The sequence below is a fragment of the Cyprinodon variegatus genome, unplaced genomic scaffold (genome assembly GCF_000732505.1).
Source record: "Cyprinodon variegatus isolate N-32 unplaced genomic scaffold, C_variegatus-1.0 Scaffold20, whole genome shotgun sequence".
Classification (NCBI taxonomy): Eukaryota; Metazoa; Chordata; class Actinopteri; order Cyprinodontiformes; family Cyprinodontidae; genus Cyprinodon; species Cyprinodon variegatus.
Window position 1 is genome coordinate 494,852 of NW_015150473.1, and position 27,165 is coordinate 522,016.

At 37.8% G+C, this 27,165-nt stretch overlaps 1 protein-coding gene across 1 annotated transcript in view; it reads right to left on the reverse strand.

Annotated features, from left to right (window-relative positions):
- The window catches only part of ofcc1 (orofacial cleft 1 candidate 1), a 160,072-nt gene that overhangs the window by 69,843 nt on the left and 63,064 nt on the right, over positions 1-27,165 (reverse strand). Inside the window, exons 7-16 of the mRNA XM_015389464.1 lie at positions 27,038-27,121; positions 23,471-23,665; positions 23,037-23,134; positions 21,638-21,724; positions 19,473-19,543; positions 18,123-18,231; positions 7,280-7,519; positions 2,620-2,768; positions 2,275-2,389; positions 1,301-1,604 (exon numbers count right to left, since the gene is read on the reverse strand). Coding sequence (XP_015244950.1) covers positions 1,301-1,604; positions 2,275-2,389; positions 2,620-2,768; positions 7,280-7,519; positions 18,123-18,231; positions 19,473-19,543; positions 21,638-21,724; positions 23,037-23,134; positions 23,471-23,665; positions 27,038-27,121 — 1,452 coding nt within the window. The remainder of the gene's footprint in view (positions 1-1,300; positions 1,605-2,274; positions 2,390-2,619; positions 2,769-7,279; positions 7,520-18,122; positions 18,232-19,472; positions 19,544-21,637; positions 21,725-23,036; positions 23,135-23,470; positions 23,666-27,037; positions 27,122-27,165) is intronic.

The window sequence follows — 27,165 nt, forward strand, 5'->3', positions numbered from 1 at the left end:
TTCATCCAATTTAAATCCGATAATTTTTTTTTGTATAATCTTACTATCACTTGCAGTTTTTGGCATCTTGCTGAGTAGAGCAATGCAAATACCTGTACTTTAGATTTTATTGTTATATACATATATATATATATAAAATGTGTGTGATGTTTTCAGCTATATTCAGATCAACCTAGCCTGGCAGAGCACAAATGCTAAAGTTGAACAGTATCGAATGAAAATATTCTTTATTGTCCCACAGTGGTGAAATTAAGGTGTCCCAGCAGAAAACTGAAATGCAAATGAAGGCATGTAGATATACACCATGGCAAAATATATAAAAACAAACAAAAAAAGATTAAAATAATGTAAGGGAAATTCACAACGTGCCAAAAATTAATGTACAGCTATAAAAAATAAATAAAAATAAATTTACATTAAAAAAAAAACTTAACTACTGAGTAACAGTAGGGATGCAAACACACAGTATAGGAAACAAACACTCATTAAGTTATTTGGGAATAGTGGGGGAGGATAGGAAGGCTAATACCTGTTGGGAGGAAGGACCTGAGATAACGCACCTTTGTGCATTTAGGACACAGCAATCTGCTTATCATTCGATAAAGACCACATTCGTTTTATAGAGCTGTGCTTCTGTAACAACATGTAGCACATTTTAGCTGTATTATACACAAAGAATGCTCAAAAGCCATCTTTTAAAAATGCATTTACAATTTCTTTCTGTTTTGCGCCAAAATATTTAAAGGAATTGTATAGATTTTGTCCAATTATTTTTTTATTTTAAAATTTTTGTGTAACAAAATAAGATGTGCAAATTGTTAAACCATTTTATGTGTTTAATTAAATCTGTAATTTTTGTTTCACTGTACATTACTTTTGCGTTTTGTTTGTTCTTATTTATTTTAAAATTTTACCTGCCTGACTAGGGTTATCTCCTGTAGGTTTTCAGTAACTACTAATTAGACCTCTTATGTTCACTTGTTTACAGGTAGTGTTTGCAATAATGCTATGGTGAAAATGCTATCACTGGCAAACTAAGTTGGGCACACTGCCTAAATAATAGCCTAAAAGGTACAGTTTTTTTTTTTTTTTTTTTATAAAATCAAATAAAGAAAACATTAACTTTTGTTTATGCAAGCACTGCTGCCAAGCTTTATTTAACTTTGCCCTGAAGCACTTTACCTCAGTAGAGAGTTGATGTTGGTGAGAACTGCTGTTCTTTTCCCCCAGCTCAAAACATTAGACTGACATTTTCTCCCCACTGTGACATACTTGGGGGCTTTTAGCCTTGGACTCCTACCTGGCAGAGATGAAGAAGAGCAAGCCGAATCAGCATATAGGTGCAAAGGCGAACACTGGTAAGAGTGTACCATAGTGGACTCTCCTACTCTGCTGCTGGGGCCAACATGTAAATGCTGCTGAGATTGGAGAAGAGGAGGTCGAGGACAAAGCTGAGAATGGGATAAGCATCTAGGCTGGAGGGGCTGGCAAAGGGTTAGGTCATGATGATCCTCAGGTTTTAAGATTTTAGGGTTAGAGGGGGGTATAGATGGGGCAGTATTTAGCTCTGTCTCTTCAGATGTTGCAGGTGGAAGTGTCTTTACCTAACACAAACACAAGAATTATTAAATCACAGCATGATCAGACTGTTAGAACAATATCATTTTAATGAACCTGAATATCACATCATCAGTCCGTATTTTTCTGTACTTCATAATCACTGTATGTTGTATTGTTATTGTTTTTGACTGTGTGTCACGTAACTATTAAGTCTTTAAGCTGACATTTTTTTTTCTTTTTGTTCCCTGCATTAGCAAAGACAAGCAAAAATATCCTCCAGGAATTAAAGCAACAGTAGACCACAGTAATGATAGAGTAATACAAACAGCATGTCAGAGTCAAAGGGATAAAGAAGCAAATACAGAAGAGGGAGACCATTGTTCTGTTTTTTTGTTTTTTTTGTTTTATAATTTGATTAAGATGTTTACTAATCTAATCAATGCATCAGCTCAAATGCATCCGGAATTATTGGGTAAAGATGTGGATTTTGTTTTCTCTCTGGGGACAATTTCCAATTTCTCCTTAACTGCCTTTTCTCATAGAAAACATCCAGACGTCCGACACTGCTGGACTTTCCACAACTTAAATAATGAAACGGGGATTGTATTTTTAAGCCTCATGCATATGCTTTCCTGTAGCCCCCGAATGCCTGATGTGCAGTAAAATAAATGCAATGAAAAAAGAAAAAAAAAAAACTGGGATCTTAACACTAACCTGAAAATACAGGTTGCACAGCCAGTGGTCTAGATCGGAGGAGATGATAGTCTCAATTTTCTTAAACTGGTCCAGTTGTGGGCTGGGCTCCCCCCTGATCAGAGGAGTTTTAAATCTGAGGGAATGACACATCATTACTGGCAACCAAAAGCTTTGCTTTGAGGATTCAAGCAGATGGAAGCAAGCAAATAGAAAAAAAAGACGATATCTTTCTTTTTAAAAAAAAGTGTTGGTGCTGTTTTTAAGGTAAACTGATACAGTCTCTCTTTAGAGGTGATTTTACTGATTCCATACAAACATATTAAGTCAAATAAAGTGAAAATATCAAATGATCTATAAACTCACCTGCCATGGACCAGACTTAGGCTCAGGCCACATACAGGAAACACTCCCCAGGCCAGCACAGAACTAAAATGGCCTCCATGCCCAGATAGGCTGTTCAGTTGGAATACCAAAACCATGGAGGGGGTGATGTCAGAGGTAGAAGGTAAGCTCTACAGAAACAGAAAAACCGTTCAGTCAGTTCAGTTTTGTCAGGTTGCATCAACAGTTTTTAGTGCATTATATTAAATTTATAAATACCTGATAATTGCACAAAACAGATAATGACTCGGATGTGAAAAGAAAATATCATTGAAAACATTAACATTATTTTTAATTTTTCACAAATTAAAATGAAAATGTTTGCCCACCTCAACCCTAAATTACTGTTGGGCATCCAAATAAAATCCAATGCAACAAACTTCCTTCAAAACCCTTGTTTATTTCAAATACCTTAAAATTATATAGATTTTTCTGGTTATATATATATTTTTTTAAATGAGTCTTAACAGGTTTGAAACTCTTTGCTGGGCACTGGGTGAATGCAATCAAAGGGATGGGCTTACATACAGCTCTGTGGTGTGCTAAATGCATAGACCCTCAAGAGCCAGCAAATATATACTGAAAGGATGACAGACATTTACATGGACTAACTTTATAAGGACCTCCTTAGATGGAATCTTTACCCATCTATTTCTACAAATTGCCAAAACACATATGTTGCACACGTATTTTCTGCATGCGAAGGGGAACTTCAGATTACTGTGATACTATAAACTGACAGCCACTGAATTAGAGATTCAGAAAGGCCATCATAAATCAAATTGATAATATTACCAGTTTCTTGCGTGAAGCAAAAAGTGTTGGTGGTTAGCAGTCAACGGCAAATACATGCATGCTTATTTACCCAGAGAACGGTAGGGGTTTGCTTAAAAAATGAACTGACAGTGAGGTGTGCCCCACTTCATCCATCACTGAGAAGGAAATATTTTATCCCTTTATTAGTTGTAATGGAAAATGCAGGGGACTTGTTTTAACGCATAAATCATGTGTATCCTCTACCAAATCTGGGACACACTGGTGAAATGATGGGTAGTGTGTGGGAATCAAGACATAAATTTATGGAACAATATCACGGATTATAGATATTGAGGATATTTATATAATTCATTTACTGTTGGGAATATGACCTCCACTAGAAGTGCTCTGTCTGTCTGTGGGTGTGTATGTTTTTGAAGTACCTGCTTTTAGACAAGAAGAGTTATTTAAATGTGTGTGATATTCTGTGCTTCCTTAAGGTTTTTGTGAGCTTGGCACAGCCAGATTTGTTTGTTAGGATTTACTGTGAAGGTGTTTCATGAGACCATTTCTACGTTTTGCTTAAATCACCTTTCCAAGCCTTCAGGATTCCAGCTTTTGTAATGTTTATATCAATATGTTTTAACATTTCATATCTGCAAAATAGTGCAATTTTCATGACTTGCTGCAAATCTAACAGCACTTTCCAAACTTTGCCCCAGATTCTTAATTGGATTTTAGTCTAGAGTGTGACTGGACCAGTAAACACATTTAAAATGCTGTGAATGCATTCAAATATTATGTTTGGCTAAATGCTTAGTGTTATTGACCTACTTAAATATTTAGCATTTGCAAATCTGTTTTCTAAGTATGTCCTGTATACTATCTCTACCTGTTTTATCATAAAATCTGACCAAACTTCCCGTCCTTGCCAAGGATAGCAACCTGACAGTGTGCCAGTGTAAATTCATATTAATTGAGGCCAACCACAAAACGAGCTTAAATTGGAAGGTAACCTGAGTTTCGTACAGTTCTTTGAAGACATTTCGACACCTATCCCGGAGTCTTCGTCAGCTCCATAGACTTACATTTACAAAATCTCTTGAATAAGTTTTAAAAAATCTTAAACAAACAAGGCAAAAATCTGGTTGACTTCAAATATAAGCCTGTTTGTGGTCAACCTTACAGTTGCATGATGTCATTAATGTGTTTCCCTATTCTGGTGAAATACATTAGTGGTGGGATGGTCAGGGTTGAAGTATTTTCTATGTGAACACATGTTGGCCACATTTGAGGGGAGCAGCTTCTTCCACAATTGTCTCTCCCTCCTAATTCATGAACAATCTGTAAATAAGACTTAGCAAGGCTTTTGTTCAACAATGGTTTCTTCTTGGCACTCTGTTCTAAAGTCACATTTGTTGATCACATCATTTGATCACTTTATTTTCTTTTTAAATTTTCTCATGGTTCAGCTGTGGACTTCTTAATTTACTTTGGACTCTTGGCTATACTTCTGATTATTACTCCTCACGTTTGCCCTTGGTAAATGACCTGTAATTCAGGGCAACATACTCATTTGATTTTCCAGATTATTGATTAAACAGTGCCCCTGTAAGATGTTTAAAGCTTTGTATATCGACTTATATACTGTATAGTAGTAGCCAAATAAACATTTCCCCACTTTGTTTGATGGGCCCTTGGTTGGTCCTTTGCTGGTCCCCTACAATTCCTTTTCAAACATCAATCTTTGTAGTCAAATATTTTTTCTGTCATGATTTGTGGACATTAAGATCTAAAGAGAAATGTCATCTCCTCGTCAGACACTGTAATTCAGTGAAAGGGTGGAATCAGAGCGAAAAAAATATGCACGCCCATTAGAAGGAGGGGATCACTCCAGTGGCTGGAAGTTGGAGGGGATTCTGCTGGGAGTGACAGGGAAGTGGGATGCCATTCAGCTGGCGTTTGACTGGGAAGGGCCATTTTGAATGGCTGCTACTTTAATAGTATAAAATTCTTTTTAACTATAACCCCAATCTATCCGTTGTGTTCCTTGGTCTTCATAATGCTGTTTGTTATATAATATGGAAAAAATACTCAGAATAACCAATTCCCCAACTAGTAGGTATATCATTCACTTGCTAAAGTATGTCTTTGACATGCCCTAAAAAAGAAAAAACAAATAGATCTCCTTTTTATTTGCTACTAATTTATTCCAATACTAAAACCGCATACACAGCCCTGTAATGTAGCTTTATTGAGTTCAAACAGACTATCAACTCTACCAATACATTCCCACTCACCTGCAATTGCTTGACACTACAGTTTCCTCCACCGTTTCTGGCTTAATCCGGCCCAGACAGCCAAAACAAGTGGTGAATTAAAAAAAAAAAAGTGGGGGAGAGAAAGAAAGATAGAGTGGGGGAGAGGAAAAATAAGCTCCTGGCCTCCCTCTACCATCACTAATTCCTCATTTCCTCTTAGAGAGAACTGTATGTTCTTCTGAAATCACACGCTATAGTGTGGGCAAGCAGAGGAAAGGAAAAAAAAAACAGTTAAGCTAGTGGTCTCATGCAAATCTGATCAGCATTTCCACCGCTGTCAATGGGAATAACAACAGCTGGTGTGTCTATAAAGCACAGCTCACAGTTTGGAAAGGAAAGGAGTGGAAGGAGAGTGACACAAGGCATTTACTATGCTGTACTTAAATCTTTTGTTTGTTTCTCTTACCTCTGAATCAGATCTCAGGTCTGCATTCAGTTCATGCCAGCTTTTACCCAATGCTTTATGTTTGGTGGAAGCTAGAGACAATATTATCATGAGGCTTGAGCACAGTGAATACACCCACAAGCACATTGAAAGTGTCCGCATGTGTTGAATACACCACATAGGCCTTCAACAGATGCCATCAGTAAACAGAGCCTAAAGTATATAAATACTACTATATGGGATCAGGAGGGACACTGAATTTAGAGGCATTGGTTTTAAGGGCTGTTTTGCATATGAATCTTTTGTCCTGTACACATAAAATCAATGAATGAGCAGAACCATCCTTATCCACTGGTCATTATCAACCATCTGGAATAAGCCTGGGTTTTTAAGATTAGTGTTACTTAGATACTGAGGATGGCTGAGCAAGTGCTTGCAATCTGTTCATATCGGATGTAATGTAATCTGCTGCGATTCTTGTTTAAAAGACTCAAAATAAAAAAAGTCTGATTCTTCTACTATAAAAAAATTAATGATGTTGAGATTTTCTAACACAATAAATACCAAACAACCATATTTGCATTCTTGTGGAAGAGGTAAAGGGAATGTGACAAAAATTACAAATTCAAAAGATGAGGTGTACATTTGTGTTCAGCCTTTTTGACTCAAATAAAATACTGTTTCAGTGCAACAATTTGCTCACAGGCACCATACAACAAGTGAGTAAAATATACCCTTTTCTAAAAAAATCTAGTTGTTTTATGAAGACCTCAAAGGTTTTTAAGAGAACTTTAGTAAACAATAGCATTTTGAAGACCATGGAACAGACCAGACATATCAGGACTAGTAGTTATGCACCCTCAAATCTGGCCTTTAAAGAAGAGCGATAAAAAGAAAGCTCTTGTCGAAAGGCAAAGATTAACCGCTGGATTACTGCAACAGTTCTAATCGAAAAACACACCAACTTTCAATGGCATGAAACATGTTTTTATTTGACAATGAAACTGAGAACGTCACAAATCCTCAGCTTTCATTTTTAAATAGTGAGGGTCTTTGCCAATGAAAAATAGATCTACTTTAGTTTATTGCATTACGTACATTTAGATGCTAATAACCTTTACCACATATTACAATACACTTTCATTATTAAATAGTTTTAAAATAGATAAATTTCATGTACCATGAAGATGCTCTGGTTTATGTGCAGGTCATTTTCATAGAAGCGGCCCTGGTGCTCCATTGGCTCAGTAGAAGCTACCAAAGTTGGCTTTTTCAAAGTGTACAAGGGCAGAGGAGCACCCCCTAGATGACTCTGAAGTCCCACGCTGACAGAGTAGAGACCTTTTGGGAGCTTGTCTCTTGTGGCTCTGAGACAGCACACATACACTTCTATATGTTGGGCAAGGGCTGCCTGGTCGTCCTATGAGAGATAAATTATAGAACATAATGTTTAGATTTTAATTTCATATTAAATGAGCTTTATTCTTTTATTTCAAAATAGGCTACAGATTTTGTGTTCTTTCCCAATATTTTACTGGACATCATATTTTCCTCTACAGTTAACAACATCAATAAAACAGGTTAAAGGCTTAAGCACTAATATCTAACCATTGGATTACAACCACAGTTAAAGCATTTATTGGCCTAGTAAAATCTCTAATGGACATGGTGTAAATTGGTATGAACAAGATGAAAGACTCAATATGGTTTATAATTCAAATTTCTAAACACTATTCATTTTTTATCATGTATTGTGTCCTGTTTAAGGTATTTTTAATGAGCGGTCTATGGCCTTAAGCCATCTACATCTGCAGCATGCCATAAGGATGTGTTTTTGTCAGCAGTTTTTAACAAAAATAGCTATGCACAAAATTTGATGACCGTATAAAGATATATTGGAGTTTTACCATTACATGGAGATAAGTAATTGGAATAAAAAGGCCGATCGGATAAAACATTACTCATATAAACATGCTCTTTTGATTCTCATAGCATATAGCCACTCAAAGCTTGTTTCACTCAGGAGGCAAGCTGGTCTTTTTTACCTCAGTCAGGATCACTTCATCCTAATAAACATAGCATTCTTTTTATTTAGTCTTTCTTTACACTCTTCACAATATTGTTCATTACCCTTTAATCTATAGTGCAAACTGTGTTCACACAGGTGTCCCTAGTGGGATGTAGAAACTCCTTAAAGAGGAGAGTGCCATACAATGTTTAGCTTAACATCTTAGACAATAGGTAAGATTACCCTTTCACAACTCTCAAAGAAAAGAATAAAAAAATAAATAAAAGCTCTTATTGAGAAATAAACATATTTCCTGAAGTGTTCTGCACTTGATAAACTATAACTATAACAATAAGCTATAAGCTAAATAATCAAAAACTCATATGGACATTGTAGTAACCTTCTTGAGAAGAGAGTCTGGTTGATTATCCAAACCTCACTTTCATGAGGAGCACTGTGGTTTTCATCCTGGTTGTGGAATAGCAGACCCACTCTAACACTATCTGCATGGTGCTCAAGGGTTGCTTTGGAGTTTACATGTGTATTGTGGACCTGGAGAAGGCATTTGACCGCATCCCATTTAGTGCCCTGTTGTGGGCACTCCAGGAGTATGGAGTCAGACGCCCTTTACTGGGGGCCACCCGTTCTCTGCACAAGGGGACCATGAGTTTGATTTGCATTGCCGGCATTAAGTTGGACCTGTTCCTAGTGTGTATTGGACTCCGACAGGGCTCCCTTCTGTCACTGGTCCTAATCATAAACTTTATGATAAACTTTGGAAAGGATTTTAAGGGACAGTCAATGGCCTGGTCTGGTTTGAGGAACCAGCGGATCTTGTCCCTGCTTTTTGCAGCTACTGTAATGTGGTTCTGCTGCCCCCCTCCTGCCGAGATTTACAGCAAGTATTGGGGCAGTTGTGGGAAGTGGTAAGCGGCTGGGATTAGAACCAGCTCTTCTAAGTCTTAGGTCATGGTTCTTGATGGTGGCTTATCCCCTTCAGATTGGAGGAAAGTTCCCACTTCAAGTATCTTGGGGTCCTGTTGACGAGTGAGGGAAGAATGGAGCAGGAGATCAATAGTAGGATTGGTGCAGCTGGCTATAATGGGGGCACTGCACTGTCTGTTGTGGTGAAGAGAGCACAGGGAAAAATGGCAATGTTCTCGATTTAGCAGTTGATCTACATACCTACCCTTACCTATCGACATAAAATCTGGATCATGACTGCAACAATGATCTTTCTCTTCTTGGTGGCTTGGTGCGCGCTTAAGAGCTGATTATACTGCTGCAGCAGTGTGCTGCAGAGAGCTTGCTGCAAATATTTTTGATTTATGCCCAATATTGAAGCGTGGTCTGCGCTGTTATTCCACGCCACAACACAAGAGGGACAATCACGAAATAGCTGTGGGTCTAGATGCGACGGAGGCGGTGCGCAATTTGGGGCAAGGTTTTGCGACAATGGAGAGAAATGATGGTGAATAAGAGAGAGGATCCAGGTGAAAAAAGGGTCCCAGCGTTCTCGTACACCTCGCTCTTCTAGCTGGTCCAACTTCACGTGTGGTTTTCCGCAATGGGGGTCATACAAACAAAACAAGCCGGTAAGGTACCAAACAGGAAATACGCATAGGGCCGGATCTATCAACGGTTTGCGTGTATAAAAACGTGAGCTATTTCACTGCGCACGCTAAAAAATGTACAAACTGATCTATCAACAGCGTGCTAAAAGGATTTGGTCTTTAAAACGTGCTAAATAGCGCCTCTTATCCATTTAGTACTTTTTCTGCAATGAATATGCAATATGGGGCGTTTACACGCAAAAGTGCGTCTTGTGGGAGGAGAACATGTAAATATATTAATTTAGCACTCGCAAAGTGATTTATTAAAACTGAAAGCAATTTTGCTAACGGTATCTGACTCTATATTTAACACGTTTCAAAAGAAGGTGCAAATGGTCTGTATGCGTAATTGCGCACACATGGCAGCGGTTATTGTCGCAAGAAGGAGACATCGAAATGAAGCAAGGAGACGCAGAGAACGCATTTTTTCACTCCATGTGAATATTTTTGGAATGAACGAGGAAACGATCATCAAAACATATCGTTTATCCAGCATTGCCATTTTGGAGCTGTTGGGGGAACTCCGAATGGATTTGGAGCCAGACACAAGGAAGACCCACGCAATACCAGATATCACAAAACTCCTTGCAACATTTGATCTCCCAATCTAGTTTTTCAGAAGTGCTGTCTGACGTTCTAAATGCCATGTCGCCCTGACGCCCTAACGGAGAAACCAGACCTCCCCCCTGCGCCTGTGGAGCAACATGGCAATGCTGCGGGGATGCGTGCGCGCAGTAATCTCATCCACAGTCACTTCTTGTGAGCCATTTGGTATGTGCATTTTTCTACAGGCCAATACAAAACACCAGTTTTTTGGGTTTTTTTACTGCAGTGAAGTAGAAATTCAGCCACCACCTTAGGGAATAAAGGTTGCCAAAGTTTTTTTTTTTATATATATATATATATATATATATATATATATATATTTGTTGGGGGTCACTGTAAGATTTAAATTTCTTAATGCACTAGTTTGTACAAACTACAAACTACTTTGCCGCAAACCACAAAACGCGCAAAACCATAATTTAAATAGGGCGTCTCCATCAGTTTTGCACCTGCCACCAGTTACGCAATCACTCTTGTTAAATCACCCGCAAACCATGGTTCAGCCCCTTGTGCAAAATTCCAGTTTGCGAGCGCAAATTACTGCACGCAAAATTGGATCTTGATAAATCCGGCCCATAGTGTAGAGTGGATGTACAATTTTGGAGAGGTGCACCAGAGCGTCTGCGGAAGGGGCAGGGGAACATTTGCGTTCACTGCGACACTCATGCAGATGGCCTGGTTTCTGAGTATCAACCAGCCTTTAGAGATAGGGTTAGAAGCTCAGTCACCCAGGGGAGGCTTAGTAGAGCTTAGCAGAGAGTAGTAGAGACTTCTCCAACGCATCAGGAGGAGTCAGCTGAGTTGGCTCCGACATCTTTTTCCGATGTCCCCTGGATGCCTCCCTCAGAAGGTGTTCCAGGCACGCCTCAGTTGGAGGAGGCCTATGGGGCAACCCAGAACATGATGAATGGACTATAGCCCCATTTACTCTACCCTTTTGAAAACGTGCCGAGATCGGTAACCAAGATAACATTTGAGTGTAAATGGCACGCACAACTGAACTGGACCGCAGCAGATACAACCGAACCACGCTAACATGGTACTAGTTCATCAGTAGGGCTTGGCACAGTTCAGTTCTGGCTCGGTTCTCAGATAACAAAGAGCGCATGAGCAGACCACATCATCTCCTTACAGTCAGCTGCATTATTTATGAAATTTCAGACATTCATAAAAATACAAGCTTCCCTACTTTGCATCACGAATTCCAGTGATGATTCTGCATAGCAGTGTGATGAACCTGAACTCCTGTCATTGTTTCCTGTGTCTTTAAGCCCTGATTAGACTATCGTTTGCCTTATCCACATCCTAAAAGCGGACTCTGTCAAGTAAATTCACCAAAGGCTGCTTTCTTATCTGACTCTCTGCAAACTTCCTGAATCTTACAGGCACTGCCATGTTGATTTGCTTGTTTACCTCTACAGAGCCCTAGTACGTCACAAGGAGGCAAGGAACCAATATTAGCGTGGTGTGTAAATGGTTGTAAGGAATCGAGCTCGGCTCTGCTAACTGATCCAAGCTTGGTACGGAACGGTTTTCAGAGGGTAGTGTAAATGGGGCTTTTGGGTGGCCTGGGAGTTCCTGAGACTAACCTCCTACAGAGCTGGAGGAGGTGTCTAAGGAGAGGGATATCTGGGATTTGCTGCTGAAATTGCTGCCCCCACGACCCAGTCTCGAAAAAAAGGGGAAGAAAACACTTAAGGGTTTAAAAATTGGTAATGATCCTACCCTGCCAAAAGCAGAGTTTTCACAAAAATCAGTTATTCCTCCAGAGATTCTCAACTAGAAGCTTGAAATACAGCTCACAAAGAAAAGAAAGATCAGGTTCTTTTAAGTGGACCAAATCGTGGCCACGGTTGAACCCCAATATCTGCTGAGATATCCTGAAAAGCATCAAGCACATCTAAGCTTGAGAGGATCTGCCAGGAAGATTTGGATAAACGGCCCAAATCCAGGTGTAAATGGGTTTTAAAGACTTACTCGAGATGCATTAATTGCTGCCAAAGGGGTTTCAGGAAAGTAATGACTTCATTTTGATCTTTCATTAATTTTTGAAAAATATGTAATAACTTTGACACTATAATTATAAAGTTTGAACCAGTCATAAATGATTGATCTGTTTAAACTTAAACTTACTCGTGAAATGTAACAGGAGGTCTTGATACTAAAAAGATGTATATTTATAAAAATTACTCTACAACTAATATCCTTCATATTTTGAGCTTCATTGTTATGTTCAGGAGTTATGGCCTATAAATCTCTTTCAAGGCACTTAAGCATTAACTGCTGTCAAACTTAGATTGCCCATCCAGATTAAGTCTTCAAAATGCAAGCCTTGTGGTGATGTAATGATTTTTCAAGGACCTTTTTTCATTGCTTGTATGTGCCTTGTTTTATGGATAGGTAATAGAAAAAATCCTATATAATAAAATATTAAAAAGACAGATAATGAGTATATCTTATCTTACGTATGTAAAATCTACACAGAACTTGACTGAATAATATCCAAAGCAAAGTTTGGACCTTTTTTTAATGAATTGTTTCATTTTTTGCTATTTTTGCTTTTTTTTTTTTTCTGTACAGGTCCAAAGACCCACCACACTGCAAAAAATAAGTCATTTTTTTTCTTAAAACAAGTGCAATATTTCTTGAATTGAGGAGGTAAGTGAGACACTTTGCCAATGGAACAAGACAATTTACATTTAAAATAAGAAAAAAAATTAATTGCATTGTCTTATTTCAAGCGCATATTATCTAATTACATTATTTTAAAAGTAAAAATACTCATTGCATTGGCAAATAACCTTATTTACCTACTTACATTAAGGATAAATATACTTAATTTAGAAAATTTGTACTTAATTCTAGATCGTTTTTCAATGCATGTCAGCTGATACTAATAATAATTATAGTCTTCAACTAAAGTTATTTTTATTTTGAGGGGGTCTCTATATTTTTTTATTATGATTTAATCCTCTTACCACAGCAAGTGGTTCATATTCACTATTGTGAAGAATATATCTTAAAATTAATTTAGTATTCATATCACATTCAAGCAAATCCTATCCTACACTACTCTTCTGTTTCTAATCCTCTCCCATTCCATTGTACTATAATGTATTGTAACTCACAGCTTAATTATGTCCTATACTGTATGGCATATTGCATCATATTGTACTGTAATATATCCTATCCTATCCAGGACAGTCATAACCTCCACTGTTATTTACACCACATAATTCCCATTTATTGTTTGAGTTTATACAAACAGTATGTTAACAATGTTCTGAGGGCATATTCTGGGTGCCCAGCAAGTATGCCCTCTATTTCATTCAATGATAAAATCAGATGGCTACACACACACCATGTCAAACTATCTTTGTAGGGACTTTCTACTGACTTTCATTTAGATTGCAGTCATTTTTATTGTCTAACCCCGATCCAACACATACCTAAACCTAATGTGTGTTTTTTTTAAAACATTACAAACCATTGTAGCTATTAAATGGTGATAATACCCATGACCATGCCAATCAGTTAAGGGGTAAGGCGTCTGCCGTTCCTTGAAGCAATATCTTCTCAATCTTACCATTGTGAGTTTCTTTGGATACCAAAACAACTAAAGAAATTATAGGGAGAAGTAAAATTAGTATAAATGGTGGAAAAGCGGTTCATACCATACGTCCTACATTTAGGAGGAGGTGGGGAAGGCCTCCAAGCTCTACATTAACAAAGATGTATGCATGTTGACTGAAACTGAATAGATGGAGAAGGAGGAGGAAGGGGGGAAGAGAATAAAGAAGCAAGGAAATAATATCACACCTGTGTCTAATTTTCAGAGAGTGATGCAGAAGTATTGTTATTGTCTGGCTTAAATGATTGCATAGGCATAAGAGGAAATAGCTAAGACAGAAAGGTGGAGGTAAAAGGTGAAGTGAGCCAATTTTCCATATCAGAGGTGGTTTGTTTGCCCCAAGCCTGAGTTGTGCCTAAAGTGCCATAACATTACAGCACTCCTACAGATGAGATCAAAGGCTCTAGTGCGGGATCCTCCGTGGTTTTTCTGGCAAGCAGCCGTCCCATCGCTGAAAGATCTTTTCAGGGATTTCCACACATTGACTGATCACACAAAATGCACCCTTAATGGAGACAGGAAATGCCACATACAAAAACTTCCTTTCTTTCTAAGTATGGGCTAATATTCAGAGATTAAGCTTTCTTCTTAATTATTTTCATTTTAATTAGTAAATCTTAATTAACAATGAACATTTACCCTTAAAATATTTTGGCTTTGGAATGAAGGAGGGGGTGAAGAAAAGAGAGAATAAATATGACAATCTTTTTTGGACCTCCGGGCAGGATTACTGATGCAGGCTGCCATAGTTATTAAACACGTTCTAAATTAAATGCCTGCATGAATTTTGCACAGAAATATATTTTCATAGTTTTACATGCCAAATGTGACATTTTAGATTTCAGATTCATCTCACTGCAGTAATTTTCAAGAAATGTCATATAAACAAAGATTTTGTCATTTACCAAAAGAAATTACTATGCGTGGCAGGTTTGGCCATTGCTTCTTTCTTTCCATCTTTTTTTCTTTTTGCCTCTCTCTGCGTTCCCCCCTTATTCTGCCTGCACTAGTTGTTTCAAGTCAGCAAGCCATAAAAAATCTTTATCTCAGTGAAACACAGCAATTTGGGAGATAATCGAATGGTGACTGGGGGGCACAAACGCCAGTCTGAGGAATTATACCACAATCTCCCCTGCATTTACAACCTTCCTCAAAGCCAGTTGTCACCCTGGAAGGAAAGCCCCCGACTGAAGATTCATTACATCTTTAAGCCAGCAAGGTGGCATGGCAGGCTCATCCCCAGCTGCAACACAACAGTACACTCACTCCCACAGCTGGCAATGCTATGCTAAAGCTGCAGTCTCTTTCTCGCCTTTTCTTGATTGGTTCCCTCTTTTTTTGTCTCTCTTCACTGCTTGCATTTCATCTTTAAAGATAGATCATCCACCGGCTAATTTTTCCTTAAAATAAAAACACTACTGACATAAAAATAGAAAACAAGTCTTTAGGCGTTTAAATAGGAAAATAGTCCTGAGTAGTAAGTTTAGTGTATAGGGTATTTCTCCTTAGCTCAATGTGGTATATAGAGCCTGGACACAGCCATATATAAAAAATTTAAATATATATTCTGATGAGACTTATTTGCCATGAAATGAACAAACATTAGGCAGGAATTAAACACTAATTTGAATTAACCCCAATCCTTCTCTGATATAGTTTTTTTTTCTATGTTTTTAAAATAGTTCTGATGGAATTATGTGACATAAAGTTCATGTTTTTATTAGCTGTAAGCATAAATCCTTAAAATTAAGATTAATAAAGGTAATAAAACATTAATCTGTTTATAAATAATGTATCCACACTGTTTCACTAAGTGAAAGAGTCAATTAGATAAATTATATTTTCAATCATATTTTCATTTATTCAACATGACTGGGTTATGCTCATATGGACACAGTTTTAATTGTCCCGTTTTTTCAAAGGTCCTATCCTATTAGAATACACATAATAAAAAAAAAAATGTATACAAAATTTTTAGAAACAATGCTATTTTCTTAATTATATTTGTAAACATGTCAGGATCAATATCTATCGGCATCTGTCAGCAGCTATTATGAGCAACAGCTACAACACAATTTTTTTGTTTAAAATTTGTTACACTAGAGGTGTCCAATTATCAAAGGTATGAGGCAGGAAAACTTTTTAAAACTTTCACCAAGATTTTTCACAGTGGAAGCATGTGTTGGACACATAGATTGACGCAATGCACTTTAACACTCATGATTTGCATTCCACTTCAATAAAGCTATATGTTTTTTGTAGATCTTTTCTCTAAATTGGGGCTATAAAAAGCTAATTATTTTAGTCTCAAGCATGGTGATTGAAATATTTTAAAGTAATCAACATCTAGTACTTTGAAAAGATCTGAAATCATTTTAAATTAAATTAATTAAATATTTTATCATTTTAAGCAGAAAATTTAGCTTATCAGAGCATTTTTTTCTATTCACAATAAGAATGCTAGAGAATTTTACTCTGTAAGTATGTGTTCATGTGGATGTAGTGTTATCCACATTAGCAGCCTACCATGGTTCATATACCATTGTTTCCGTGTCTCTAATACAATAGGTAAAGAGTTACACATGTAGCAATACTTTCTGTCTGCCTGCATGTGAGTTCTGCAGGTAAGTCTGGACCTCCGAGCCTGCATGTCCCCATTTTGATCCGTTTGCCTGACCTGTCTTCGGACTCCTACTAGATTTCTGTCTTTCAACCGCACCTGGAACTGTTCTCCAACTCTGCTCTGGATTTCCCTTTGGCACCTCTTTGGACCTCTGATCTCCTGGCTCTGACTACCAAGCACATTTTTTTAACACCAGCTTTGTCTCTGCCCTCTCGATTATCCTGCCTTCCTTTGTCTGCTTGGTTCTGATCTCCTGCCTGTCCTCTGACCTCCGAAACATCAGCTTCTGGGACTCTTTGGGATGAGCCCACTGTTTTTGGTTGGCAGCCTCGTCCCCTGGGCTCGAACAGAACTTTAAGACCAGGTTAGTTACTCACACATTTGTTATTGTCCACCTCCGGATAGACACAGTCACAAACCTATTTTCTCCTTATGCAGAGGTTCCTGCCTTGGATGCCAAAGCAGTTTGGTTTCTAATAAACGTTTTGAGAAATCTTACTGTTTGTCCATCTCGAATACTGGGTCCCATTGTTCTGAGCCTGACACATCGAGTACAATTCTTCAAGTTGAATGGCTTCCCGCCTACCATGTCGAGTCTTTAGCCAATAACAGCAGCAGTAGCAGCTGCGACATACCACATTCTTTATTTGTTAACTGATAGATCAAACTCTTACCAAATCAGGTCGGAGGAACAAACAAACATCTTTCCTGTCCATAAAAGCAAAAATCACTTCCTTTTTCAAAATGAGAGTATTCCAGCTAAAACCGGAAAAGGCGTGTTTGTTTTGCTTCAGTGTTCCGCCTCTGGTTGACATCATAGATATTACTACATTGCATTGGTCAGAAACATTTCTGTATTTGGGCTATTGCACCTGTTGGCTTCTGGCAAGATGTATTTTCATTAGTTTGAGAATTCACATTTTTTTCTATTATTATATTGCTTTAATTAGTTTGATCATTTTTTATTTTTGTTTCTCTTTTTTCCAGTTTAAAGAAAGTTTGATTAACTGACTGACTTTGAAATTGAAGTTCAATCATTTACAAGTAGGTAGAGGAAGACACAACATTTAAACTAACAGAAATTTCAGCTTCAACTAAAATCTAGTTTCTAATCAAACTTTTTTGAAAAATTAGAATAGAATGAATATTTGATGTTCTAAGTTTGAGCTGCTGAAACTTAAAATGTTTAGGACCTTTAAGAAACCTGCGTACCATAAAATACATAAGACAGGGGGCAACAGTGGCATCAGATGCAGTAGGTTGACCTGTAATAGAAGGAGTTCCCTTGGGGGAGACACTTCACCTGCATTGCCTACTGATGGTGGTCAGAGAGCCTAGTGGTGCCTGTGTACAGCAGCTTTGCTAATATCAGTGTATGGCTACAATGTAGCTTGACACCATCATTGCAACCACTGCAAGCATTATCTCACTGGTTATAAAAGAATTCTTACAAAAAAAGAAAAAAAGAAATCAAGAATTGTGTTGCTTCCTGTTTTTATGCCTTTTTTTTTGTTCCATGAAATGTATCAACCATCACCTTACCTGCCACAAGGGCTGTGATGCTGAAGAGGTGGACTGTGGAGGCCCTTTGGCTGCTGCTTCTTCTCGGCCTTCCCCAAGCGCTCTGATTGACAGGCTGTCAAGGTTTTTGCTGCAGTGCGCACAAACATACATATGTAACACACACCAACACGAGGTGCTAACTCTGTTAACAGCCACCTGCATTTTGGACCCTCTGTTGTTCTACTCTGCAGCCAACAGCAGCTCAATCTAATAACAGCACAACAAAACACTTTCCATTGGGTCCCTCTCGCTTTCTCTCCCTCTCTGTGTTTTTTCTCTTCTCTCTGTGGCTCTCTCTCTCCCTGCCTTTCTCTGCCTTTCAATCTTATCAGTTGTAATGTAATAAGCGCTTGCTTCGCTCGTCTCCTCGCCACCTCTCTTAATTCCTCAAAATAAAGCAATATCACAGGGGCCCCGGCCTGCCTGTGACTGGGGATAAGATGCTTGTTAAAGGAAGGATAATTCAGCAAATAAACGCTCTGCATCAAAGAGAGGCACTGGATCTTTCTTTCTTTTCTCTCTTTCTCTCGCTCCCCTCTGTTTGCCTATCAAAAGTATTACACATGCTTTCATCAGTTCACAACATGGTACAATGTGCTTCCTAATGCAATTACTCAACCTCCATTAAATCAGAAATGGTGGAAACAAATGAATTACACATTTGATAGAAAAATACAAGTCAGCTTTGTGTCTGTTCTAATTTTTTCCCTTTTCTTTTTCTCTAAAAGATGTAGGGAGAGAAAAGTGAAATAATTTCTCTTTCCATTTCAGGCAGATGTAGCCCTGGGTGATGCGTAGAAAGTCTCCCATGTCTAATAGCCACCCACTATTGATATCAGCAAGAATTTACAGGGTTCAAGGCTGTCTGGAGGAGGTCATCTCACTAAACTCCAAATCACATTCATCTGACAGGGCTGGTGTCCGACTTCCCACCCACCCATAACACAGGCCAGCACAAGCCGTGACTCTGACGCATATACTAGTTTCTTGATTTTTATCATCTCAGCCAGCATGGTATACCGTAATTACTGGAAACTTAAACATGCTAAGCTGATTGCCTGCAGGGCTCTCGCCACAAGATGTGAAGTCTGACCAAAGTGGATGGAGCAAAAATTGATGCACCTCCGAGCCCAATGACATGGACAGATTTCTGTGCCCCTGAGCAATATTACCCACAATGCAATGCTGGCTGACAGCAGAAGGCTTGCAGAGGACATATGAATCTGGAATGTCAGTGGGAATACAAATGCTTTTTTACACAATTAATGGTTACAGTCATGTGACATCAGTTTTACATATGGGGAGGAATATAAAAGGAGCAGTACTTACCATTGAAACAATGTGTTCAGCCTGGGCTGGGGTCTTAATTCTTCATCACAGACTCTGCGTGATCTGGGTTCCTTCAAAAAATATGTATTCGGATAAATTAAAGGATTTTCTCCTCAAGGATTATCAAAATAATGTGTTGCCTGTCTTTATTAATAAATGTATACATTAATGCTTTTTCACAAGTATTTTCATCCATGGTACATTTTTGCCAAACAACAGGCATAAAGTAAATGTATTTAGATGGACTGCATATCATATTAATTTCTAACTATCAAAGTGGATTTTATGTAGGATTTTCTGTCTGGACTTTAACTGGGTCATTCTAACACATGGATATGCTTTGTGCTAAATGAGTCTGCTGATGCTTTGGCTGAGTGTCCAAAGTCATGGACCTGTGAACCTCAGCTCAAGTTATAAATAAACATTTTCTCCGAAATCTAGGTTTTACTAGCCTGATAAATCAGACTAAATGTGAGATTAAATGTGTAATTTATCTCATTTTAAACTCGCAGGCAAAAATGATTTTGGCCGCTGGCGGGTTGGGCTAGTTTACTAGGCTAAGGTTTTACTCCACAATTGCCAAATAATTAGCTCTATCTTGAGGTCAGTTCTGAACAATCTCTGTTCAAGCTTAAGACAGAGATTATATCCTATGCATGATTTAAACTGCAGAAGCTATTGTTTACATGTTTGAGTGTCTGAAACAAGATGTCATACTAATATTGCAGCACTGGGGCATTGCTGCCCTTTCTTTGATTTTTGTTGGTGGGGTTGCAGGTATGCCATTGTCTTTCCTTTTTATGGGGATATGTTCTTGCTGATACATTTAAAGCTTAAATATTCAAGATCTTAAAGGTGTAGTGGAAGATTTTTTTTTCGGGTAGATCATCAAAATAAGTGCTTCTCCTAATCATTCCGGTGACATGTTTAAGTAAGGCCGTTCTACGTACAGTACTTGTCGCCAGGCAGCTATCTTTTTCCGTGCATGCGCACTTTCAGGTGTGGTGAGCTATGGTAAACCATGAAACTTCAGCCAGTAATTGAAGCTCGTCTTTCTCACCATGGTTCATGGACAAAGTGTCTACAAAGTGTATGTGAAGAAAAGAAAAGCCTCAGAAGAGAGAAACAAAACCAGAGTGTTTTTTGGGAGCTTCTTTCACGTGATGGCGTACAATGTACAGGTAGGGCTTCCCACTGATGCCTTGGTTGAAAAGTTTCTACTTGACACATCAATTTTGGCATGCTTTATGGAGAAATATATTTCATATCACTGCTAGTAAAAGTTATCTACAACTATCTTGTAACTTTCCAGGGAAGATAAGTTTATTTATTTTGTAATTTGCATCGTTAGTAGTTATACGGTGGTCACAGATCCTTATTTACCCCGCAAACATGTCCAAATTTCCACTGCAGCACACACACATATACAAGCATGTTATGATTTTTTTAATGTAAGAGTAGTCTTATTTGTGGGGAAGTATTTAATATATAAATATGGGTGACATGAGATCTCTTATCGTTGCATCCCTGCGCCTACCCGAGGAGAAATGGACTGTGCATGCTCTTGCACGCGTTTTATAGGCGTTCCTTCTCGGGTTGTCCATGTGCATTTTTCTTTTTTAAGGAGAGAAAATTTGCGGAAATCCTCCACTATACCTTTAAATGTGCTTCAAAATTCTTTCCAACTTTGTAGCTGTTCTTCACAGTGTTTATTTTCTAGAGTTTTCTGACGAACCCTGAAAGTCTTTACAAAGCAGCTGCATCTATTACTGGACTTCTGAAGGTAATTGCACGATTTGTTTAGGGACTAGGGTGTAAAGGGAGCTAAAAGTAAGTCATTCATTTGGGATTCTTATTTTTCAAGAATATGAAAGTTTCAGTTATTATTGACAATAAATCTATATACTGTAAGTGACATATAATATTTTTGGTTGTTATGCAACAGAACAGGGAGTCTTGATGTTTTTGTAAGGCACTAAATAGGAGATTGCCAAAGGCAAAGCTATGGTGAAAAGTTTTAAAAATTTACATTTTGTATAATACCGAAATAAATAATTGAAATGCAATGTAGGGTAAAAAAATTTAATAAATGGCTGTTTTTTTTTCCCTTGGCTGAAAAAATAAATACATGTTACTCAGTCTGTATACAATACATGCTGATTTACCTCGACATTGCCAGTGAAGAAGGCTATTAGTCTTTTTTTCCTCTTTGCCCACTCACTCCATTCCTGGGTTCCCTTCTGATCTGGTTGCTAAAAATATATGTAAATACAGATACACACTTTCTATGGATACCGCCTTATAAAGCAATACTGTGCACCATAATAGCAGAATTAAGCCCAAGAAGTAACTGTAATGCAATCTGCAGGCAATCAATACTGAGCCAGACCCTAAAGACATGGAGCATTTGATGAGTGTTTCAGCCAGTTTTACATTCAGTCAGCATATTCACACTCCCCATTCAGACACATTGACATTGCTAAGTGACGGCATCTTGCAGAGGAAGAAAGAGAAGAAAAAGGCTATAATTTTCAAATAGATGTGAAATCTTGGGTGGATAATGTACTTTCATTGAAGGTGGGTGTGGAAACAGTGACAGAGAATGTACATATTATACCAGAATAAGATAACACTTATCCCAGCCCTGATAAAGTGGATGGCACTGATTATCCACTTATATGAAGATGAGTCAACTGTTGCAATGACTTCCAAATGACACTGAAACACTGTTGTACATTTGTTTCCATATTACATTTGCTCTCTATTCACGCAATATTCCCTCTGTCTTTTCCAATGAGATTAAAACTAAAAATACAGTGAATAGAAGTTCTGCTACCAGTTTACATATGCATCAATGTCTGTAACGCCTGGCAATCTGGATTTCCCAAGACAATATAACCCCGGCATTCTTCTATCTGCTCCCATTCCTCTTTTGACTGGGGGAGTATAAACATGCAAACACTTTTTTTTTTTTTTTTTACTCAAAGAGGCTTCTGATGGTAGTTTGCAAAATCCCCTGTTGTAAAATAATATGTTGTCATGCTCCATTTTTTGGTGAAAAGATCATAAGGCTGGTAAAGAAGCAAGCAAATGCAGCTTCTCTTGGAGACAAATAGGCATCATAGCACACAAACAAGTTGAAAGACAGAATAAATTAATTAGGTGAGAATATTTCATGTGCTATAGAGGATAGAGCTGAAATCCATGCACCAATTTTGAGCTTAAGATGAATGAGCAATATAACCTCTCAAAAACCTTGAATGTCTGTTTGAGAAAAGAAATTTCACAGCTGAGATTTTGTAAAATCTGTGAAAACAAATGCAAAAAGAAAAAATTAAGATTATAGAACGAGAAAGCAGAAAGCACAGACACCAGGGTGGAATGGGAAACATGAATTCACTAAAGCAAGTTAGACATACAGTATACAAACAGACAGACAAAAGCAGACACACGCACACACTCTGTGTCCATTAACCAAACCTCTGATACACAGCATAATGGACACGGCTGATGTGCTGGTGAATATGGGATGATGACACAGATATTCCTCTTTGTAGCACTGACCTGCTGCAGTGAAAGGCTGCCAAGCGTGATCATGTCAGGCCGCACGCGCTCCCTCAGCTGCTGGGCGTAGCAGGGGATCACTTCCTCAGCTGCACTAGCTGCAAGAAATAGCTCATGGCATTTAAAAAAAATGAAAAATACAGACATATAGATATATTTTACTTTTATTTTTTTTCCCAGACTGGGTTATTATGCAAGCAATGTGAATGAAGTTTATTTATTAACTTAATCTGCACAATATGGATCTTTTTTTAAATGGTCTGTAACTTTTATCACCCTAAAATGTGCTCTACATAGAATTTTGTAAATTAATGCTTGATTTTTTTTATACTAAAAAAAGACCTATATCATTACACAATAGATAAACTACTGAAACAAATAAAAGTATAGCATTATTTTTTTTACAGCTTTTTCTTTGGCTGCTATCATCCTACCTGTTTGGAGTCCAGCCTCTCCTCCCATCCAAGCACTACTCTCTGCCAGTGCTTTGGCAATGGTATGGGCCTGGGAGGGCTCAGAGCCCGAGGCATCACCGCCACCACCACTCTGGAGCAGCAGTCGCCGCTGAAGCACCAGATCACCCGCCTTCACCTCCAACACCTCCTCATCCCTTGAGGCTTGCGTCGTACCTGGAGAGATAACGCATCGGTGAATACGCACAGACACACACCCACAAACAGACACTCACAGACACACAGCCGAATGGGCATTCATAAACATCAGCACATGTATTCACATGCTGATGGATGAGCATACTTAGCAGAAACACATACTCACACACACAAACAGATGTACATTTCTGCCCAGAAAGCATTGAAATGGACTGTTATCTATTTAAGATAAAACACAAAATCACACGGGTGCTGATCTGATTGGCTCAAAATCCCAATTTAATAAAGGCATATGTTTAGACTACAAAGACAGTCTCTGATAGAGATAACAATTTTGAAATTTTTTTACCAATATTTGACATTATGCAAGGGACTTTTCAGATATAAACAAAAAAAAAATTCAATTCCCACTTTCAGATGTGGTGAGCCTCAGTTTTAAATTTATCATTCATCGATTTGTATATTTTTTAACCTACTATTACTTTGAACTTTTCAACTTTTGTTTGGTAGGCAAAGTGTTTTAACACCTCTGTTAATGATCAATATAAAGTAGTGCATACTCTAAAATATACTGATTGGAAAATTTTTATTAAATAATAACCTGAAAGTTATTGCATTTATTTGTGAGTAGCCCAACTTACTATGACACCCTCAAATTCAGAACAAATCATTGCGTATGGAAGTTAACCTATTTACATGTAGAATCCATATGTGTAACTCAAAATAAAATTGCTGATCTGTAAAAGCTGCCTCACCAATTTTTATTTGTAAGAAAATGTTAAATATATCACTGGTTTTACTTTTCACTTGTAAATATTTTCTGTTAATTCTTGGTATGTCACTAAAAATCAAAACAAACCCAGAATAAAAAACATTTCTGGTGTCACCATGTTAATACATTTAAATACTTTTGCGAGGCTTAATGCTCAAATGTAAGCTCTATACCTTGGAAGAAAACTCGAACTAGATAAATAGCATGAAATATTAAGTGTATCAAGTTATTTTAAATGTTTATCTTTTCATATCTGTTGTGCTCCCTAAAAGAAATCATGTTGATTCTTTTAGCGAATAAAATGTATTCAGCGTGTGCAGTCCAACATGTGTAGGAGCCAAAGCTCTTGTTTTTGCCTCATGCTTTTTGTACAGAGGTTGATATCAATGCCTTGTGCCTTGCAAAAACAGAAATAAACAGTCAGCTAGTTTTACTTTTTTAGCTCTCTAAGCAAAAACAACAGAATTTATCAAGATAAAAACAGAGTTTTTATCTAAAAACAGAGTTTTTATCTCAGGGATCTTTGATGAAAACATTTGCAAAACTGGCCTTCCTCCATTTTATTAAGGCTTTGTCTTATTCATACTGTTGCTTCTAAATTCCATAGTTCTTTGTGGCAGACAGGAAAATCAAATACCAAAGCCTGTGCCAGTCATTTAGAGATCAACTATAAAATGCTGCCCTATTGCCACATTGAACACTTGCAGCCTGTACCAGTGGGATGAAACCATACAACTACATAAGTTAATTGTTTTGAAGTCTTTTGTTTCCTAGTAAAGTGCTAACTGGCAGTCACTACAGTTTCAGTTTAGCACAGGAGGACAAGCTCTTCCTCTCTGCCTCAGCCTATTGAGTGGAACTGTTAATCCAAGATCCTCTTTACATTCTCTGGTGGGATTTTTACGAACATCCCAAGACAATGAATTAGGCCACTAATCTTGGTGGTACAGCTAAATCCAAAACAATGGCAAATAATGCAAGTCTTCTAAATTCTCCCATGCTGGATCGGGTCTAAACCCATCACTCGTGTGCAGGAATTACAAGGGTGGAGCACGACATGGCAGAAAGATCTAGTATAACTGTCTTCACTGCACAATGCCAAGATTTAACCATCTCAGTGTTGCCTTGGTGGGCACAGCGTAAAATAAAAGTCAGCTATTGGGGAAAGGCACGCCTGGATGAAACAATGCTATACATGGAAAGCACAAGTTTTAGTTTATTTCTCGTTATAGTCCCGCTTTTGATGTACACCCTTACCTTGATTATTTTATTTTCACTATCAAACATTTTTGCATTCACTATGATTTATAAATGTACAGCATCCTGTTAAAGTGATCAGAACCTTTAAGCATTCTGATGTTTTTGCTATAATTTTTATTTGTACTTGATGTGATGTGAGAACTGGATAATAATGAATATTAAGGTTTTTAGACTTCTGAAAAGATACAAATCTTAAAGCATGGAGTACATTCGTATCCAGTCATCTAGCATGTTGTCACCACCACCACAAAATATGAGTTTCTGCTTCACACAGTACTGGATTTCAATGCAGGTGTGAAATGTTGACCGGAGTTCTTTATTTGTCCAGAGTGCTGTGCCCTCTAGTGCCCTCCACTAATAGCTCTCTATTAGTGTTTTTCAGACTCTGTCTGGACTCCCTGTCCTCTATGTTTTAGATGTGTCTCTGCTCCAGCACACCTGCATCAAATAAGTGCACTCCCCACTTAGCAGCTACCACAGGCTGGAGCGGCCTGCTAATCACCCATTTATTTAAGTCAGGTGTGCAGAGGCTGGGAAATACCTAAAACATGCAGGACATAGAGTCCCCAGGACAGAGTTTGAAAACCACTGCTGTAAATACTTTTGCCAAACTTCAAATAGTGTTTCATTCATGTAAAACATGTTGAGTTGTCATTTTACTGGATTGTAAACAAATGAACTTGCCTGGGTTTTCCTTGCCTTGCATTGCCAACTTGCTATACACAGTGGGTTTGTAGAGACAATAACAAATAGTTGTGCTTTCGATAGAATTGTGGATACCTGTAGTGCTTTAGCTCCTCCAGAACTACCATGCTGCTCTTGTCTACTCTTGTTATTAATGTTCTTTTTATCTGGCTCCTCAGATTAGGAGGAAGGCAATGTATTTTAGGTTTACAATAGTGCAAAAACAAACAAAACACTTTGCCAACGAAGTTTGTGACTTCAGACGGCTATTGTGTAAATATGATTTCATTTTAGCTTATCAGAATAAAACACTGGTTAAAAGTACTTGCTATGCTTTTGAGATTTTCACAATTTAGTAAGAAAAAGTAACTCCACAAGTATGCACTCATGTTTCTGGGTCTATAACCAAGGTGTGTGATAAAATACACTGTGGTTCATTGTCACATTCTGACAAAATCGGAAGGGTATACAGTCGTCTCAATACTTTTCCAAGCCATTGTAAACCTGAGTTCAGAAATGTGAATGTTTCCACAGCTGTTAGCCTCCAGATGACTAAAGCTCTTGTTTAATGTTTTGCATTGGCAGATACTTTCATCCAAAGAAATTTACAACGTATCATAAAACTATGCAGGTAACATAAAAGATAACTATTACAAGATTACAGAGATACATACCAGGTAGGTCAAGAAATGTTTCGTTTTCATCCAGTAGTGCAGTCATTTTTTCATACAGTCTGTTTTCATCTGAATTTGGTATTTCTAGAAACCAAAGCATTGAGAAAATGACTTTACCTTCAGTGAAA